The 21,592-nt window shown below is 36.4% G+C and overlaps 2 protein-coding genes and 1 non-coding gene across 3 annotated transcripts; 2 read left to right on the plus strand and 1 right to left on the minus strand.

The window, feature by feature from the left end:
- The first annotated feature begins 479 nt into the window (after positions 1-479).
- On the plus strand, positions 480-1,013 carry LOC110923787 (extensin-like). The gene has a single exon (XM_022167846.1). It carries the CDS (start codon positions 480-482, stop codon positions 1,011-1,013), a length of 534 nt encoding a protein of 177 aa, XP_022023538.1.
- Positions 1,014-1,518: 505 nt separating this feature from the next.
- On the minus strand, positions 1,519-1,624 carry LOC118487017. The gene has a single exon (XR_004880184.1). It is a non-coding gene; the product is annotated as a small nucleolar RNA R71 (small nucleolar RNA).
- Positions 1,625-1,990: 366 nt separating this feature from the next.
- LOC110923786 lies at positions 1,991-2,980 on the plus strand. The gene has a single exon (XM_022167845.1). It carries the CDS (start codon positions 1,991-1,993, stop codon positions 2,978-2,980), a length of 990 nt encoding a protein of 329 aa, XP_022023537.1.
- The last annotated feature ends 18,612 nt before the right edge of the window (positions 2,981-21,592 follow it).

Below are 21,592 nucleotides of genomic sequence, written 5' to 3' on the forward strand. Positions count from 1 at the left end.
TTGCAATTAGAATAGTAATTTTAGTTTTTAAAACTCAATCAACCAATCCAACACTTTGAATTTACTTTCATTGCAATTAGTTTAATTTTAGTTAACTTAGATAAACCTTCAAATAACACATATTCCACAAACTCCCTGTGTTCGATACCCACTTGCCACTATCTATTTAGTAGTAATTGGATTAAATTTGATTGTGACCACGACATCACGTCAAATTTTGGCGCCGTTGCCTGGGAGTAGTGCGCAACGTGTGTTATTTTTGATCTTTTTAAGTTTGTTATTTTTCATGTTTACGCTGGGTGTGTTAGTGTGCAGGTATTTATAGGTGCATGCGTACTAGGAGCTCTCACAAGCTATCACCATTGGCATTTGATCCAGAAATTGAACGGACTTTGAGAAGGAACATAATTTTGCTAAGAGAAAACAAAATCAGCGGTTCACCAACAACACCTACTACACCAGTTACACCAATCAGAAACATGAATCCACCACCACCACCCACTACGGGTGAACCTACACCACCCTTTATACCATCTTCAACACAACCATCACCAAATATTACCACTCCTGCATCTACACCAGAAATCAAACCAACTAACACTACCCTACCTGAGAACACACAATCTGAATACTCCTTCAGTTACAACCCTACATCATCTGCTGTTCCAGCTTATTCAACATTTTTCCCAACAGCCAGTCAACCATCATCATCACAAATACCACCACCTAACTTATACCAAACCGGTCCATCTATCATCCATTCTACTCCATTCCAACCAAGAGTGCAATTTCAACATACTTCGAGAGTAAGACAAGATGGGTTCGATGATGAGTTTGAGGATGACTTTGTGGGATATGATGAAGAAGGATACATGTATGGGGGTGATGGAGATCAAGGGGAATATACCTATGTTCAAGGTCAAAATCAAAGGATGTCAAGTGTTGGTGGGATTCCTCAACAACAAATCATACCTCAACAATTGCCACCACAAGGTCCACAGGTGCAAAGATGAGTTAAACAATCTCATGTGGGGCCGAGATTTCAACCACCTCCACAACAATTTGGGCCTCCACGCATGCAAGTTCAAAGACCAATGGGTCCTATACGTCCAAGAGTTCGGTTGGGGGTACCAAGAAGACACCTTCGAGAACATGCGAGAGGCATAGAAGCACATTTTAGACCGGTGATCACTCATAATCCTTCGCCAGTAGTTATTCCTCATAATGATCAAGGGAGGACGTTCGAAGTGCGAACGAATTCGTTACAAAGTTTGCCAAAATATAAGGGTTTAGCAACGGAGGAGCCTTATTTTCATTTGGAGGCTTACGATTCGATTTGTAATACTATTGGGGATCAAGGATTCTCAGCCGATGATGTTAAATTGGTGCTATTCCAATTTTGCTTAGAAGATAAAGCGAAAAAGTGGTTTTACACCCTACCTTCGGTATCTATCTATACATGGGCGGAAATGCAACAAATCTTCTTGGATGAATTTTATACCGCTCAAAAGACAAATGATGCTAGAAAAGGTTTGAGAAGTTTCCAACAACAATCGGGTGAGATGTTTCATGAAGCATTCGAGAGGTTTAACATGATGATAAAGAATTGCCCTCATCATGGGATAGAGCTATGGGAGTTGATGAATGCTTTTCATGAGGGGTTATGTGCCGAAGATGCTCGTGACTTGATGTCTATCACAAATGGCACTTTTGGCACGAATTACGAGCATGACAATTGGGAATTTTTGGAGCAAATGGCGGTCACATCGAAAAGAAAAGCTCAAGCATCAAGGAGAGCACGACCGGCCATTACCTGAACTCAAGTGCATGCGGTAGACGATGGTAATGTTCAAAATTCGAATCAAATTTATGATGTTTGTGCGCTTTGTATGAGTTAGGACATGCGGCTGAAAATTTCCAAGGAGTGGAAGGGAAATATGAGGAGGTGAATGCATTGCAAGGGCAAGGAGGGGGTGGTAGAAATTACAACATGAATTCCAATACTTACCACTCCGGTTTGAGAAACCACCCAAACTTTAGATATGGAAATCCCTCAAACCAAGCTAACCCGAATTTTCAAGGAAGTCAATGTAACTTTGCTCCACGCCGACCGTTCAATAATCAAAGTAGGTTTTCGGGTCAAAGTTCTTCTGGTGGAAATGAGGTCATGGAGATGCTCAAGGCAATGCAACTAGAGATGCAGCGAAGAAATCAAATGGATGATATTCGCATGCAAAAAGATGAAATCCGTGACAAAGCTATTCAATCGTTGACCACTCAAATGGGTCAACTTGCAAGTGACGTGGCATTATTAAAGAAATCAAAAGGTCAATCACCAAGTGACACGGTGATAAATCCCAAGAACACAAAAAGCATTAACATCAATGTGGTAAGCACCATTCCAAATACTAAATTTAATGAAACATTGCTAACTTCTTCGTATCAAGTGAACTCAGGTTTGGAAAAAGATGCCGAAGTCGAGAATGATAAAGAGCATGGAACACCACTTGTGCCGATTCGAGTGGGAAAATTAAAAATTCCCCATGCATTATTGGATTATGGGGCGAGTATGAGTGTGCTACCATGTGACTTATATGATATGTATGATTTTGGTCCACTTCAGGATGCAGACACCATGGTGAGTTTGGCGGATGAAAGTTGGAGGCGTCCACGGGGAATGGTTAAGAATGTTATGATTCGGTTGGTAGAATTCGAATACCCAGTGGATTTTCTGGTTTTATATTATGCTACTACCATGATGGCGTCACAACAAAGGGTGATTTTTGGTCGACTGTTTCTCTATACGGCAAATGCTCAAATCGATTGTAGAGAAGGAATCATTACCATGACCGAAAATAACCGTAAGTTGTCATTTGATGTTCAGACTAAGATGATTAGTTACGATTTGGTTCTGGCGAAGGATAGCGGGTTTAGTGAAAAGGTGTTCAAAAATGAGAAGAAATCACCCACCGGACCGTGAAGAAAAACATATGGGTTCAAGCAAGAGTGTATTTGATTACCCACCGAGTCGAAACGAGAAAGATGCATTTTGCTCAATGGTACGAGGAAGTGATGGAGATGGCAGGAACCGCTTCTTTGAGCCACCTTAAATGGGGGTGGCACGGTCTGGCTGAAGACCTGAAAACTTAGCGCTGCTTGGGAGGCAACCCGAGGTTTTTCACTGATCTTGTTATTTCTTTAGTTTTCTATGTTTCAGGGCCATGGCAACACTCAAGTGTGGGGAAGATGTGCGGATATTTGTGTGAAGGTGGTGATAGGAAATTGGATCAATAACAATATCTATTGTGTCAAACTTCACCAGGTCAATGTACTTTTTCCTTAGACTTGTCGTGTTCTTTAGCTTTGAAATATTGTTAGTTTATTAGTTTGCTTTTGTTTATAAAAAAAAAAAAAAAACAAAGTTGATGTTTTTGGTGTTTAAGCGATCTTCCCTTTAAAACCATACATTGGGGACAAAGTATCCCAAGTGTGGGGATGATGGGAAATTTTAAAGAAATTGTGAATCTTTAAAAAATCAAGCGAAAAATGGTCCAAATTGAACAGTTGAGTATTAAATTGTATGACACACCGGCAACCCATATCCCCTTGTTCTTTCTTGGTGAGAGTTGAGCCACTACTTGAATTTATTAGAATACATTTTTTCTTGATGAGAATGGAAATGGGTGGTGGTGCATTAGAACTTGTGCTTGAATGCGGTTTGAGGCCTAGCTTGATATGCATGTGAAAAGGATTAGGGCAATTAGGTAGCCTCGTCATGGTGAGTGCGAGTGTGGGATTTGGGGGGTTGGACCTCATAAATTATATATATGAGCATGGTAGTGAGAGGGGCAGGGGTTTGGACTTTAGTAGCCCATTTGAGCTTTGAGCCGATCTTTTGTTAACCCGTGCCTACTTTGTCTTAAAAAATTAACCCGTATTTGACCCGGTCTATTAGTATAATCATCTTGTTCTAGTATGCTTGTTTGTTATGTTGTTAAATCGAAAAAAAAAGAAAAAAAAAGAGATATGAAAAAAAAGAGAAAAAACAATGAAAAATGAAAAAAAAATGAATGAGATAATTTGTATATAGTTGTTTATGTTTTGTTTTAGTTAGAAATAAAAGACCGGGTTGAATCGTTAGCCACTTCGCATATGTATTTCCATTTCCTACCCATTTGCCTTGCCGTGTTACAACCTTTAAGTCCCTTTGATTTGCATGCATGTTTAGCAAATTCTTTAGGCGAAGGACCGATTTGAGTACAAGCTTATTATTGTTCAACTACCCATTTGCCTTAAGTGTGCTCTAGCTCATCTTTGCTAGTATTATTTGTCACCGAGTGGAGAGTCATTGTGAGGGGTGTGTTATGCGGGGTTTAAGAAAAGCTAGTAAAATGAGGACATTTGTTTGCTTGATTCATGTTGATCGCTTGAGGAATTATTAGTAGTTTTGGACGAGTTGCTTGGGGGCAAGCAACGGTTAAGTGTGGGGATGTGACGGGTAGTCCGTAGGACAACCCTTAACGGTTATAAAGTATAATTTAATCCCGCATTTATCCATGTATTTATCTTGAATTAGGTAACTACGATTGCTTGTGTTTCAGGTACATTCGGGGCTTAAATGTGTGGAAATAAAGCTTCGAATAGACGCGACTGGATTGGAGATTGAAAGACAGAGAATAAATGAAAAAAATAAAATTTTGGAATTGAAGAATTAAGAAGATAAAATGATAGAGGACGAAATTACGAGAACGTAGGTGAAAACAGCGAAGAAAACGGAGTTGAAACGAAAAAGTTATGCTGAAAACAAAATTTCATGCTGAAGCCCACCGTAGCTTACGGTGGAGGGCGTAGCTTACGGTGGTCCCTGACATAAATTGTCACCGTATGACAGTTTAAAGCCACTGTAAGCCATTCCAAGCCACCGTAAGCTACGGTGGCCACCGTAGCTTAAGGCGCTGATCTGCGTAAATGTGTAACTTCCACCTTTTAACGCGGATTTATGATGTCCTTTCAAGTCCAATCAATCCCATTCGGTTACTAGCAGTCTAGAGGCGAACTTTTGGTGTTCTTGAGAGCTGAAAACAATTTCTAAACATCTTGTTAGTGTTTTTAATTCTTATGAACATTGATATGTATGTGAGGATGATGATTCAAGCCATGAGTGGCTAAACTCTTGATGACTATCTTTGGTTGAAGGTTTGTATTAGACTTTATGCTTGATTTCCTAATTTCTAGAATAACAAACTTTGTCTTTATGATTGTTTGTTATGGTGTGTGATTGATTGTTTGTAAATTGTTGATTCTTATGTTAATCTAATTTGAAACCATACGTTTGTGGTGCCGTTGGAAATCGAGATATCATGGGTAGAATTAGGATTGGGTAAGGGTTAATTGGTCATCGGGTAACAACCTCACGTTCTAGGAATCTGAGTACTTAGTTCCCTTTTATCACAACAAGTAATCACACATGAACTATGTCTATGCAGTTCTTTCTAGTGGAATGATAGCATAAATGTCGAAGCAAACCGGAAACTAAAGATGGTCATTTGTCTCTAAATTGTCTACAAACCAAATTTTCATTTTGCAATTAGAATAGTAATTTTAGTTTTTAAAACTCAATCAACCAATCCAACACTTTGAATTTACTTTCATTGCAATTAGTTTAATTTCAGTTAACTTAGATAAACCTTCAAATAACACATATTCCACAAACTCCCTGTGTTCGATACCCACTTGCCACTATCTATTTAGTAGTAATTGGATTAAATTTGATTGTGACCACGACATCACGTTAGCAAGTAGAAAACTTTGTTTAACCGTTGTTGACTTTGTAATCTCTACAAACAACGTGTTCCAGTAGGCTAAAAAATTTAACTTGAATAATCTGCCGCCATTTGTTTGTTTTTTTCATAGCTTTTGCAACTAATGTATGAGTAATTCTGTTGGTGTCCGGCCACTGGTTTTTTAACTCATCAATAGTTGTCTCGACCCCTTGAGTAGCAATATTTTTTTCAACTATCGCTCCTTTCCGAGGCTTATTTTTTTCCCGTACTGGAACATGTCCTTTTGGAATACCAAACACATCATGTACTGAATCTCGTGTGATTTCTATCTTATGATTTCCTATGTTTAGTGTGTTGTATTGCTCGTCATAGTTTCGTACGAGCCAATAACCTAGACGTGTTCTTATATGATTAAGCTTTATATCAAGAACATCACCAAATCCAATGCTTTTCACATCCGCTACCTGTGCTTCTGTAAATTGTCTTACTGTATCCAAGAAACCTGAAGGACTACACCTTAGGCTTATTACCTCATGAAGATATTCATAGTACGGTCTTGGTTCCGTCCTAATTGGTTCCGCTTCTTTAATCGTCTTTTTTCCCTTTGTAGGATCCATCTGCTTGTCTTGTTTCGATGGTTTCTTTTTTACGGGCTGCTCAAAGTCATCATCATCTTGGTCAGTTAAACTCTTTGCCCTTTTTTTTGTGTTTTCGACCCTTTTGCCTATCAAGTCTTTAATGGGGGGCTCAAACTCATCATCATCATCAGCAAACCCTACATTCATATTTCAAAACAAATTAAATCAAGCAAATTAGCTTTTTCATATAACAACAGGCGTTATTAATTTCATTGGTTGTGCTCAACAAATCTTATACAACATGCATTATTATTTTCATTGGTTGTGCTCAACAAAGCTTATAAAACAGGCGTTATTATTTTGCCAACAATTCTTTTTCATGTACTGATAAAAGAAGTTGTTTAGTGGACAAAGGCTTAGTGATAAAAGCCATAGGATGTCCATCTTGCATCAGTTTCAACGATTTCCCCACCAAAACTAACTAATTCTACCCTTAAGACCTTTTTTGACTTGTTAATCCCTGTATTATAGAATGCATACTGACATATTTTCACTGGTTTGTGCTCAACAAATCTTATACACCAGGCGTAATTATTTTCATTGGATGCGTTATTATTTTCATCCAGCTCAACCAAAAATTTGCTTAAAAACGGATGAAAACAAAGGGCAAGTTAGATCAGAAGCCCCAATATCAAAATTTAACCTAATAAAACATTCGTTAATTGTTTAAACAAAAAGGCAAGTTAGATCAAAAGCCCCAATTTCAAAATTTAACCTAATACAGGGGATGGGGGGATGAACAATCTAATACCGCTAGTTCATATCAATCAATCGTCTAATATCAATCATTCTAATACCGCTAGTTCATATCAATGAATCAACATCAAATTACGCTAGTTCATATCAAATAACAGTAGTTCATCAAACCCTAATATTTTGGATTTTTTAGAAGAAACCTGGATTTATGTCGCTAGTGTGCACCGGATCGTTGCGTTTCTTGCTCCTTTTCTCTCGTTTAGCTTCAATTTTTTGTTCACCATACAATAAAACCACCGATCAGTATGAGAATTTCTTCTACTAAAACCATGTGATTTAAGAAGAAAACAAATGGATGAGAAGATGATTTAATCGATACCTCCTAATGCCGTAATCGTCATTCCTCACTTCAAATCGATACTCGTTTCTTGTTCACCGCTGTCGTCGTTTAGCTTCCGTCGAAATCGCTTTGAAACTTCACCGAAATCGCTTTGAAACTTCACCGTTAATTTTGGGGTTCTAATTTCGTTTTTTGATTTGAGACGGAGATATAGCCGGGTAAATTGATATAGTAAATTGACGATTTTAACCTTTAGATACCAAAATTACGCTTTTGCCACCGCTTCTCATCATCAATTTAATCACGCTTTAATCACCCTGATCTGACGGTCAGGATAGTCACGTACTTAATGTACGATTACTCATAATAATGTATGATAACCGCTCTCTCTCTCTCTCTCTCTCTCTATATATATATATATATATATATATATATATAGGACAAAGATCCGTTAGAAACCACCCTTTATTGCGAGAACCACAAGAACCATTGTGAATACAATCAAAAATACATAAAAATAGCTAAAAAACACACAATTTTTTTTAATATTTTTTATAAAAAATCGCTACTTTTAGTAGAAAAAAAAATTAATTTTTTTTGGCTACTAAAAGTAGCGATTTTAACTTAAAAAATATTACAAATAAATTTTGTGTGTTTTTTTTTGATTTTTTTAGGTTTTTTGGGGTTTAGTTTTTAGCATTTTAGCTTGGGGGGTTTAGGTTTTTGGCGGGTGGGGGAGGAGATTTTAGGTTTTTATTTTTTTATTTTTTTTTTTGGGGGGGGGGGGGTTAGGTTTTTTGGGGGTTTTAGTTTTTAGCATTTAGCTTGGGAGGGGGGTGGGGGTTAGGTTTTTTTAGCTATTTTAGGTTGTGTTCACATTGGTTCTCGAATGAACCTTACCCTATATATATATATAGTGGAGGGTTCAAATGAGAAGAAAAATTATGTAAGAATAAAAAAAATAAGTTTTAAACCAATAGAAATGCTTCATTTACTTCATTTAATATGTGTATTTAATGTTATGTAAAAGGGCATATAGGTAAATTTATAATTGTAATTAATTAGCTAACTAATTAAACTTGTACTCACTTTTAAATATACTCTTTCAAAATAAAATAATTTATGGTGAAGGACAATTTTCGACATGTGTAGGATAAATTTTAGTATGTGTAGGATAAATTTTGAAATGTGTAGGATAAATTTTGATGTGTGTAGGGTAAATTACGGTAACTATAAGATATATATAGGTTAAATTTGAAATGTGTAGGTTAAAAAAAATTGTTTTATTAATGGGAAATAACATAATTAATGAGAGGAGTTATAAAATATTTGATGTTTTACCATTATGCCCTTTCTTCTTTTTCTTCTCATATTAAATTTCTTCTCAAATGAACCTTCCCCTATATATATATATATATATATATATATATATATATAGGGTGGAGTTACAGGATCCTAACTCTATATATATATATATATATAGGGGAAGGATGTATAGAAAACCCACTTTAATTTAGAAAACCCGGGAAACTCAAAGCTCCTGATGTTTTTTTTTTTTTTGAAAAAATTTACACATGTTATATACATGTTTTTAAGGGTTTTGGGCAAAAAAAAATCAAAAAAACACCGAGTAGATATTTTTTAAAAAAATAAACAAGTTTTGGTGTAACACATGTTACATGCATCTGACATATTTGTAACATGTGTTACACCAAAACTTGTTTATTTTTGTTTTAAATATCTACTCGGCGCTTTTTTGATTTTTTTTGCCCAAAACCCTTAAAAACATTTATATAACATGTGTAAATTTTTTCAAAAAAAAAAAAAACATCGGGAGCTTTGAGTTTCCCGAGTTTTCTAAATTAAAGTGGGTTTTCTATAGATACTTACATTATATATATATATATATATATATATATATATATATATATTTATATATGGCTCGGTTCAAATGAGAACCACCACGAGTTGTGAGAACCGTGAGAACTTTTACTTCTCGCACGAGTTGGGCCAAAGTTTTTTTGTACAAACGTAGATGAAAATATATTAACACATCTGTAAAAAAAGTAAAAAAAAAATTGTCGAGTCGTTAGTTTTGACTGAATCAAGTTGTTTTTACGCGCTAGTGTAAATTTTCTACCAAGATAAATAGTTTTTTTACGCCTCATGTAAATGCGGGCATGTAGCATTTTTTTTTTTTTTTTTTGCTGAAACAAGTGATTTTTTATGACTTTTGAGAAAGAAAAAATTTCGGAAAAACCTTTTGGATGGCGTAGTTCTCACAGTTCTCACAACTCAAGGTGGTTCTCATTTTAACACATCCGTATATACCATATATATATATATATATATGTATATATAGGGGGCCGCTAGAATGAGAACCACCTTGAGTTGTAAGAACCGCGAGAACTACTTGATCCGGGGCGAGGTGGACCAATTTTTTTTTCAAAAACGTAGATGCATGTATTATAAACACATTCGTAAAAAAAATTTAAAAAAAAAATGCCGTGCGTGTAGTTTTTTACACCACAAGTTTGTGGTTTACGAGTGGTGTAAAAACTACACGTACGGCATTTTTTTTTTAATTTTTTTTTACGAATGTGTTTATAATATATGCATGTACGTTTTTGAAAAAAACAATTGGTCCACCTCGCCCCATACGGTGTGGTTCTCGCGGTTCTTACAACTCGAGGTGGTTCTCATTCTAGCAGTCCCCTATATATATATATATATATATATATATATATATATATATATATATATATATATATATATATATATATATATATATATATATACTAGTCACTTACCCGCGCGATGCGGCGGGAGTGGTATCACTTAAGTTGGTGAGTTTAGGGCTATCTACGGGGATGTAGTTTCCAATGTGGCTTGTGACGACGATGGTGGTAGTGTAGCAGAATGTGATGGTCGGTTGAGGCCTTCTTCAGCGGCGAGAATCAGCGATTTGCGGCGATTGGTGGTTTCGTGATGGCGTTTGGTGGTTATTGTGCGACTCAGGAGAAAACAAAGAAAATTGTTTGATTCTAGTTATGTTACCTGAAATAGACGGACTACCTAGGCTTTTGTTGGTTCAAATTGTGATACAAATTCACAAATAACTAACATTAACTACTATATTGTAAGATGTACAAAACATAGTCAAAAATTTCCCAAACAGTCTTAGGTTTGTAAGAGTCCTTAATCTTGAATTCCTAAGGTTTGGAACTGAAATTTGTCACAAAATAAAGGATTTCCTTCAATTAGTTTCTTAAGTTCAACCAGCATCATACCTCGAGCAGATTTAGTATCTCCATATTTGGATAATTGTTCATTCTCCCTAAAGTAGTGATCTATAAAAGTCAGTCAGCAAAGGCGCGATAGATGATGCTTAATACAAAAATTAAAGTAAGATAAATAAGTTCGTTTACAGACAAATGGTTACAAACAAATCAATCGAGTCGTTAATCAAACGATTAAACGCATAAACAAAACAATAAATATGAATTTGTACATTCTGATACATATCTACTTAGAGGTGGCAGTTTTTTTATTTTTTTATTAGCCATGCCGCTGCGCTCGTTGCGGCTGCCCTCACCGCGCCGTTGCGGCTGCACTTGTTGCGCTCGCATGCTCACTGCACCGATCAAATTTTAGTAAAGTACACGGATGGTAAGCCAGAGACAACTGAGGTGATGGCACCAAGCAAGAATGACACAGTGCTGAACACTGCTGTTCCCTATTACCCTGCATACACCAAACAAACTTGCGATTAGTTTATGCACAGCTATTCATAATCATTTTATCATGAAATAAGGATACCTGAACAAATGTCTCGCTCGACCAATAGTTTCCCTTGACGCATTATGCAAGGTTCGCTCGGTCCAACAACTCAAGCAAATGTTTTCTATGTTTTTTAGGGGGGAGATGGGTGCTTCTCTCCACAGGGCATACAAGACACAGGTTGTTGGCGGAAGCCCGCCAAATTTAACATATAAAGTTTTTTTATATGTTAAATATGGCGGGTTGCCGCCAATAACCTGTGTTTTGTATGCCCTGTGGAGAGAAGCACCCATGTTCCCCCTAAAATGCAAAGAAAACATTTGCTTGAGTTGTTGGACCGAGCGAACCTTGCACAGGCTCAGTTTTTGCATCACAGCCTCAAACACTTTCAGTTCAGATAGATTACACAGGCTCAGTTTTTGCATCACAGCCTCAAAACACTTTTACTTCAGACAGATTAAGAACACAAGCTCAGCTTATGCATCATAGACTCAACACTTTTAGTTCAGACAGATTAAGAACACAAGCTCAGCTTTCGCATCACAGCCAAACACTTTCAGTTCAGACAGATTAAGAACACAAAATCCGGAGTACACAACAAGAGTAATTTGCCACTAAACTTAAACAACCTTTAAAGCATGATGTACACGTGTTTTAAGCACAAGAAACAAATATGTAACCTGACAGACTCAGCTTATGCATCATAGCCTCAAACACTTTCAGTTCAGACATATTAAGAACACAAGCTCCGTTAGTTCTCGCAAAGTCAACCATCATAAAAAGAAATCAAGTATTAGTAAAGATTTGATATTAGTTATAACCAGTACACTATTAACTTAAAATAAATTTAATATAAATCACATTTTGTCAAGTTGCAAATATAAAAACCTTTATTCTAATGAAGCAGCGTTCAGCGTCACTAAAGCCGATTCCGAGACTCTCCAAGCAGATACACTTTCTCCGGCTGCCAGAAGATCGGAGTGAGCTTGTTCTGTAATAATAGTGATCGTGACAGTCGTTAACCAAAGGTATAACTAATTAAATTCAGTTCAGGAAAAAGCAACACTTTAATTTTGTGTGATCGACAGCTTGCTTGCTGCAGTCTCTATAATATATCAACACTCTTCCATACACTGTTTGAAAGACACCATGCTTGAAAGACAGCATGCTTGCTTCAGTCTCTATAAATAATTCAGAGATATCTACACTCTACTCACACTTTACAAACTCTCAACTACACTCAACTGAAAGACTCAGACATGTAATTGAGAGATGAACACAACTACGGGTAAAGCCATGGCTGCAACACACGGTTGCAAAGTGAGAACTATGCAACCTGGATATTGCCCCGCCAAGATGCTACTCGGATCTTCTATGTACCCTCAAAATACAATCATCATCACAGTCTATTGTGTTATGTAACCCCGCTTTAAAGCATGATGTACAAGAGTAATTTTCCACTAAACTTAAACAACCTTTAAAGCATGATGTACAAGTGTTTTAAGCACAAGAAACACATATGTAACCTCACAGGCTCAGCTTATGCATCATAGCCTTAACAGTTTCAGTTCAGACATATTAAGAACAAAGCTCAGCTTATGCATCATAGAGTCGACAGGCTCAGCTTATGCATCATAGCCTCACAGGCTCAGCTTATGCATCATAGCCTCACAGGCTCAGCTTATGCATCATAGAACACTTGGGAAATGAAAAAGTATATCAAAACATCCCACAGAACAAACTAAAATCAAAAGTACATAACAATCTATCTTTTCACTATTCCATATCTAAAATTGACCTAACTATCATAATTTTCATTGAACTACAACACTTATCATCCCCAAAAATGACCTAAATATCATAATTATCACAAAACCATGACACTTATCAGTCCCAAAATTAAAGGAAAAGATCAAAATATAACAGAACAAAGTAAAATCAAAACTACAAAAACAATTTATCCTTTCACTATGTCATATCTGAAATTAACCTAACTATCATCACCAAAAATACAAATTCAAATATCACAAAACTTTCAACCTAATTTGAAATAACCGCATCTACTAACAAATCCACATCAAGATTAAAGATAAATCAACATTTAGAACCTAACCTGAGTCGATTCATCACAAAACACATGCGAAAATCCTTCGTAAACCTCAGCTTTCGTCCTTTGAACATCCGTCAATAAGGATATGTGAAGGACAAGATGGTAATTGAACAAGGTGTTGAAAAAACACTTAATGCACAATGTACAACTGTTAAGGCACAAGAAAACACAAACCCTTTTACCCTTTACAAGGGTATACATCTGCCGTCCAAATGTTTTACTTTCTCACACGGATAAATTGAGAGATGAACACAACTACGGGTAAAGCCATGGCTGCAACACACGGTTGCAAAGTGAGAACTATGCAACCTGGATATTGCCCCGCCAAGATGCTACTCGGATCTTCTATGTACCCTCAACATACAATCATCATCACAGTCTATTATGTTATGTAACCCCGCTTTAAAGCATGATGTACAAGAGTAATTTTCCACTAAACTTAAACAACCTTTAAAGCATGATGTACATCATGCTTTAAAGGTTGTTTAACTTTCTCACACGGATCAACATCGGGACCGTCCATTTGACTTCACACGGATCACCATATGCTTTGTCTCTCAATGCTCACACATCTCACAAAACAACATCAGATCTTCTCCATTGATCATCATCACAGTGAGGAAGAGCTTGACGGATGTTCAATTACCATCTTGTCCTGGATCATCATCACAGTCTATTATGCATCATAGCCTCACAGGCTCAGCTTATGCATCATATAACACTTGGGAAACATCCAAGTGATATATCGTATAGTACTTTATAGAGACTGCAGCAAGCAAGCTGTCTTTCAGACATGTACTTTTAGATCTGTGAATCTGTGATAAGACTTTTACAACTGGAAGACTCAGACATGTAATTGAGAGATGAACACAACTACGGGTAAAGCCATGGCTGCAACACACGGTTGCAAAGTGAGAACTATGCAACCTGGATATTGCCCCGCCAAGATGCTACTCGGATCTTCTATGTACCCTCAAAATACAATCATCATCACAGTCTATTGTGTTATGTAACCCCGCTTTAAAGCATGATGTACAAGAGTATTTTTCCACTAAACTTAAACAACCTTTAGAGCATGATGTACAAGTGTTTTAAGCACAAGAAACACATATGTAACCTCACAGGCTCAGCTTATGCATCATAGCCTTAAAGATAAATCAACATTTAGAACCTAACCTGAGTCGATTCATCACAAAACACATGCGAAAATCCTTCGTAAACCTCAGATTTTCACAAAACCATGACACTTATCAGTCCCAAAAATGAAGGAAAAGATCAAAATATAACAGAATAAAGTAAAATCAAAACTACAAAAACAATTTATCCTTTCACTATGTCATATCTGAAATTAACCTAACTATCATCACCAAAAATACAAATTCAAATATCACAAAACTTTCAACCTAATTTGAAATAACCGCATCTACTAACAAATCCACATCAAGATTAAAGATAAATCAACATCTGTCTTTCAGACATGTACTTTTAGATCTGTGAATCTGTGATAATACTTTTACAACTGGAAGACTCAGACATGTAATTGAGAGATGAACACAACTACGGGTAAAGCCATGGCTGCAACACACGGTTGCAAAGTGAGAACTATGCAACCTGGATATTGCCCCGCCAAGATGCTACTCGGATCTTCTATGTACCCTCAAAATACAATCATCATCACAGTCTATTGTGTTATGTAACCCCGCAGGCTCAGCTTATGCATCATAGCCTTAACAGTTTCAGTTCAGACATATTAAGAACACAAGCTTAGCTTATGCATCATAGAGTCGACAGGCTCAGCTTATGCATCATAGCCTCATAGGCTCAGCTTATGCATCATACCCTCACAGGCTCAGCTTATCCAAGCCATCTAGGTCGTATAACTTAGGACCTTAGTCCGACAACCATCAAACTCTGCCATCTGTCCGGCCCTTAGAAACACCTTTGTCTTACTAATCTGCATGTGACATATAAACAAACAAGTAAACATAAAAAAAATTAAAAAGGTAAATCCTAACTAAAACATCGGATGTAGGAAATAACCGCATCTACTAACAAATCCACATCAAACGGATCCCTTGTTCAAATCTGTGGATCCCTTGCCAGATAAAGCTCGTGATACATCTCATGAAACCCTAGATCTGCTCATCGAGCATCCCACAGAACAAACTAAAATCAAAAATACATTACAATCTATCTTTTCACTATTCCATATCTAAATGACCTAAATATCATAATTATCATACAACCATGACACTTATCAGTCCCAAAAATGAAGGAAAAGATCAAAATATAACAGAATAAAGTAAAATCAAAACTACAAAAACAATTTATCCTTTCACTATGTCATATCTGAAATTAACCTAACTATCATCACCAAAAATACAAATTCAAATATCACAAAACTTTCAACATAATTTGAAATAACCGCATCTATCTACTAACAAATCCACATCAAGATTAAAGATAAATCAACATTTAGAACCTAACCTGAGTCGATTCATCACAAAACACATGCGAAAATCCTTCGTAAACCTCAGATTTTCACAAAACCATGACACTTATCAGTCCCAAAAATGAAGGAAAAGATCAAAATATAACAGAACAAAGTAAAATCAAAACTACAAAAACAATTTATCCTTTCACTATGTCATATCTGAAATTAACCTAACTATCATCACCAAAAATACAAATTCAAATATCACAAAACTTTCAACCTAATTTGAAATAACCGCATCTACTAACAAATCCACATCAAGATTAAAGATAAATCAACATTTAGAACCTAACCTGAGTCGATTCATCACAAAACACATGCGAAAATCCTTCGTAAACCTCAGATTTCGTCGTTCGAACATCCGTCAACCGCTTCACCAGAAAAGTAAGAATCACAAAAGAACATGGTAAGATATATAACACTCATTGCAACAACATCAGAACATCAAACGGATCCCTTGCCAGATAAAGCTTGTGATAGATCTCATGAAACCCTAGATCTGCTCATGAAACGGATCTGGTGATAGATTCAAACGGATCTGGTGATAGATCTCATGAAACCCTAGATCGCCGAGAAGAGAGAGAGAAGAGAGAGAGAAGAAGATCTGATGTTGTTTTGTGAGATGTGTGAGCATTGAGAGAGAAAGCATATGGTGATCCGTGTGAAGTCAAATGGACGGTCCCGATGTTGATCCGTGTGAGAAAGTAAAACATTTGGACGGCAGATGTATACCCTTGTAAAGGGTAAAAGGGTTTGTGTTTTCTTGTGCCTTAACAGTTGTACATTGTGCATTAAGTGTTTTTTCAACACCTTGTTCAATTACCATCTTGTCCTTCACATATCCTTATTAAAGTAGTATATATATATATATATATATATATATATATATATATATATATATCTATACTACTTTAATAAGCATATTAGAAGGACAAGATGGTAATTGAACAAGGTGTTGAAAAAACACTGAATGCACAATGTACAACTGTTAAGGCACAAGAAAACACAAACCCTTTTACCCTTTACACGGATCATCTTCAACCCTCCATTTTTTTAACTTTTTCACACGGATCTACATCTGGACCGTTCATTTGACTTCACACGGATCACCAATTGCTTTCTCTCTCATTCCTCACACATCTCATAAAACAACATCAGATCTTCTTTCTCTTCTCTCTCTCTCTGCGATCTAGGGTTTCATGAGATCTATAATCTATCACCAGATCCGTTTGATGAGCAGATCTAGGGTTTCACACAACCCCGCTTCGAATCTAGAGAGAGAAAGAGACGCATCTCCATCGCTTCGCTCTTGCTTGTTTATTTGCCTTGCCCTCTGATTATGATGACTGTGGCGGTTCTGATGAATCGATAGAGATGAAGATGGTGAGGTTGTGGTAGCAGGTAAGTGATTATGATTATCTGACCTTGGTGGTGTTTTCCATACTATACAGAAAACCCTAGCTGTCGCCTCCGGCGATGGCGGCTAGGGTTACTCCGATGAAGCTCCGGTAAGTACTTCTTCACTTGCATGTTTCATTGGTTGTTAGATCGGTCCGTGTAATGACTATCCTGACCATTTCTTCACTGCATAGAGTTTTGTGTAGTGGAACATTGTTTGTATTTCTTGTCAATTTTTTATGTAGTGGAACATTGTTTGTATTTCTTGTCAATTTTTTCGAGAGATATCCTAAATATAAGCAAAAAGATTTGTACATTGCTGGAGAAAATTACCCAGGTACCCATACCGAAACTCATCTCATTGGAACTAAAGATTCCTTTACTATTGGTTAAGAGGCAAGCCTTTAATGTGATATGTATGCGTGTGTATGTAATATAAGTTTCATTGTTTTCTTTTTTCATTTTTTGGCTTTCATTTTCTTTTTGTCAGGGTCACTACCACATGCCTGAGACCAGATGGCTCTTTCTTTCTTCCTTCCTGAGGCACAAATTTTCAGCACAGTAAGGATTTATGAGTCATTGTAATTATAAGAATGATGTTTTTATGTTGAATGTTATTATGTCAAGGTAACTAAGGATTAGGATGGGAAATTGTGTTAACCAAGAATTTGATTCGACCAGTTGCCCCGAGTTCTTTCGTGTATACTTCACATAGGGATGTGAATTTCCGACACGACCCGAAAACACGACACGAACTTAACACGAAATTCGCGGGTTTAGGTTTAGTTTAAATGGGTTCGGGTCAGTTTCAGGTTGAGCCCGTGAACCTGTTTAGCTAAACGGGTCGGGTTATGAAGATGTAATGTGATTTTGGTCAAAACTTGAATAAAGATTGAATCTTTATGATTTTTATGAGATGGTATATTATTTTTCATCCCGTGTGTGTTTTTATGATCTGTTCCATATATCTTCTTATCTTTACAAATGAAATTTCTTTGGTTAAACTGTAATTAACGGAGCAAGAACACAAAGGGAATTACCAAACCTTATATTATGTTTCACAATTGTTTATATGCATATGAATGGAAAGTTTTTGTTAATTATAATCAAGTGAAAGTTTTCATTGCACCGTGTTGTATATGTACCTGCTTAATATCTTGTGAACTGTTTGGGGAAACGGGTTCGAGTTCCATGTGCAGCTGTTGGTCCCGACGACCCACATGCAGCAAGTACAGCCTGGCCAGCGGGTGTTTTGGTGCAGCAATCTTCTGATAGTTTTATGGTTAACTTAGAAAACAGTGAGTGGCAAGAGTTACAAGGGTTTTTAAGTGCTCGACTTTCGTCCTACCCAAAGCTGTTTGGAGATTGTAAGTGTTATGATTTTTGTTTTAAATCTGTGTTTTTAAAAGCGGTGTTATACTAAATAATCACATGTAAATCTCTGTATCAACCTGCTTCCCAAAGAATATACGTGAAGTAACTTTGAATGGTTACACTCTCAATCTATTTATATCAATATTAAAAGCGAAATGAGGCGATTCGTGTGTGATTTTTGAAGGAAGCAGAGAAGAGTACATTAGGGTTGGTGTTCCAGTTTATGAAGCAACAATCAATGGGGATTGGAAGGCTGTCACTTTGATTAAAAATTGACTGTTTTACGATAATGTGGACTCTTTTGACTCTTTTTTGTGTTGTTTAGTTTCAACCCGTTTATTTGTACACAGGCCAATCTGGATTTTTTTTCATCTCAAACTTTTCAAATGGTAATTAGTAATCAAATATATCTTTTAAAAGATTTTGTAGGCCGTCTCAGACTGCCTGTTTGATTCAACTGAATGATGATCCGTTTTTAAAAAAATGTGGATTCCTTTGATTTATTTTGGCGTCTTTAGTTTCGACCCGTTTAAGGTAAACAGGCCAATCTAGGTTTTGTTTCATCTAAAAATGTGGATTCTTTTGATTTATTTTGGTGTCTTTAGTTTCGACCCGTTTACGGTAAACAGGCCAATCTAGGTTTTGTTTCATCTCAAATAGTTTAAATGGAAATTAATTAATTTATTTTAGAGTTTTTGGGTCATTTGACGCTGTCTGTTCGATTCGACTTAATAATGACCTGTTTTACAAAAATGTGGATTCTTTTGACTTACTTTTGTGTATTTTAGTTTCGACCCGTTTACTTGTAAACACGCCAATCTGTGTTTCGTTTCATTTCAAATAGAAATTAGTTTATCTACATATTTTTTAAAAATTTTGTGGATCATTTGATGCTACCTGTTCGATTCGACTTAATGAACTATTTTAAAAAAATGTGGATTTATTTGACTTATTTTTGTGTATATTGGTTTCGACCTGTTTACTTGTAAACAGGCCAGTCCGGGTTTCCTTTCATACAGACATATCTGATTCGTTGGGCTATCACAGAAAACGATGATACATTGCTTCATGTTGCAGTGTCAGCAGAAAGGACCAAGGCTGTGGAAGAATTTGTGAAAGATCTTCTAATGTTGATGGAGATAACGGATTTGGAGCTACAAATTAAAGCTTGGGAAATTGCACTTAGTTCAGCAGCTGCAGTGGGAAATATTGAAACAGCAAAGGCGCTGGTGGAATCCCTCAAGGCGAAAGTCAATGAGACCAAAGCAATAGGTTGACGGGTTTAAGCTGCCACAGCCTCGGATGAAGGCCCACAGCCTGCTGAAGACCATTTCGAGAGCATGGGTGTCGCTGGGTAATTACACAAAGGATGAGAACGCCCACAATTCGGCTTGGATAATATATCGAAGCATGCATCGATGGGGAACTGTTAAAATGCAGATTTAGTTCAATATTTTCAGGGGTAAATTGTTAAAAAAGCATGCATCGATGGGGAACTGCAAATTCAATATCGAAGCTGCTGGTTTTACGAAGACCTGCAAATTTAAAAAAGCATGCATCAATGGGGAACTGTTAAAATGCAGATTTAGTTCAATATATCCATATATCTTCATTTTCTTGTTTTGAAAATACCAAAATTCTTGAACTGTTTCTAATCTTTCAAGTCGAAATGATATGGAAATTGCAATGTGTATGATCCATATTGTTGGTGTAAATTCATTGTATTATGAGTAGAATAATCTACTTTCGGTTATTTTTTTAAATCCACAAGTAAAATTGTCTCTTTAGTTTTAACGGTTGTAAAACACCTCAAAAAGACAAAAACTATATTGTTAATATTTAAAAGCTAATTATATAAGAATGAGATATATTTATTTATGAATAATGGGCTAGAAATATTGTATATATTTGTTGGAGAGAGTAAATGAGATAACTGGGGTTAACTAAATGAAATATAGAATGTTTTTAAGGGGCTGTTTGTTTACCTCTTAATGAAACATTTAATGGTTCAGACCTATTAATAGTTCAACACTTAGTGGTTCAGACTGTTTGTTTCGCGAGTAAATGTCTGAATGGTTCAGACGTTTGCCTCTGAATGGTTAACCATTATACTGAGTCTGAATGGTTAAGACCTCTAATCTGAATTGGTTAGACATTTACCTCTGAACAGTTAAGCATTATACCGGCTCTTAATAGTTCAAAGCTCTTACTGGTTCAGCACTTAATGGTTCAAACTTCTTACTGGTTCAACACTTAATGGTTCAGACCTCTTACTGGTTCAGCATGAAATAAATGGGGGTTAAAAACTTAAGGTATATAAAATAGAATTAGACGGTAAATATTACATATCATGGGCAGAATAATCATGTTGGTACCCTCAAACGTCTTTTTTAAACGACAAACATACTACTTCGAAATACTCTTATAGATGCACCTTTTAGGATTTGAATCCTTCACCTCCTCTTGGTAGCATCAAAATGCATTTTACAATTTTCTTCTTGTGAGTCGATAAGCAAGAGAGAAAGTCAAAAGATGTAATGGGTGGTGTGTTTTAGAGCAACTTTCAAACCAATAAATGATTGTTTAAAAAGCTATCATTTATCCATTATAACAGCAGATAAAACAAAAAGGAAACAATTCAATCACTTAAAATTAGGATATAGTCAATATTGTATTTTAAGTGATTGAATTGTTTCCTTTTTGTTTTATCCGCTGTTACATTAATTGGGGGGGGGGGGGTAGTTGCACGGACCTCCCATCCGCCGGAGTATTGCAACTCCGCAACCTAGCTTAGCCCCATAGCTGCCTGGCGGTGATTACCCACGGTGAAGAGCCCCAACACCCGATTAGGGCATTGCCGGGAATCGAACCGGTGACCTCAAGAAGAGGCTGGGTGAGGCTGGCCAACTGGGCTACCCCAGAAGGTTCTGTTACATTAATTAGTTTAACTCGAGTCCTAAATTAATATATCCGGGTTAT

Source organism: Helianthus annuus, chromosome 14 (assembly GCF_002127325.2).
Source record: "Helianthus annuus cultivar XRQ/B chromosome 14, HanXRQr2.0-SUNRISE, whole genome shotgun sequence".
Lineage (NCBI taxonomy): Eukaryota > Viridiplantae > Streptophyta > Magnoliopsida > Asterales > Asteraceae > Helianthus > Helianthus annuus.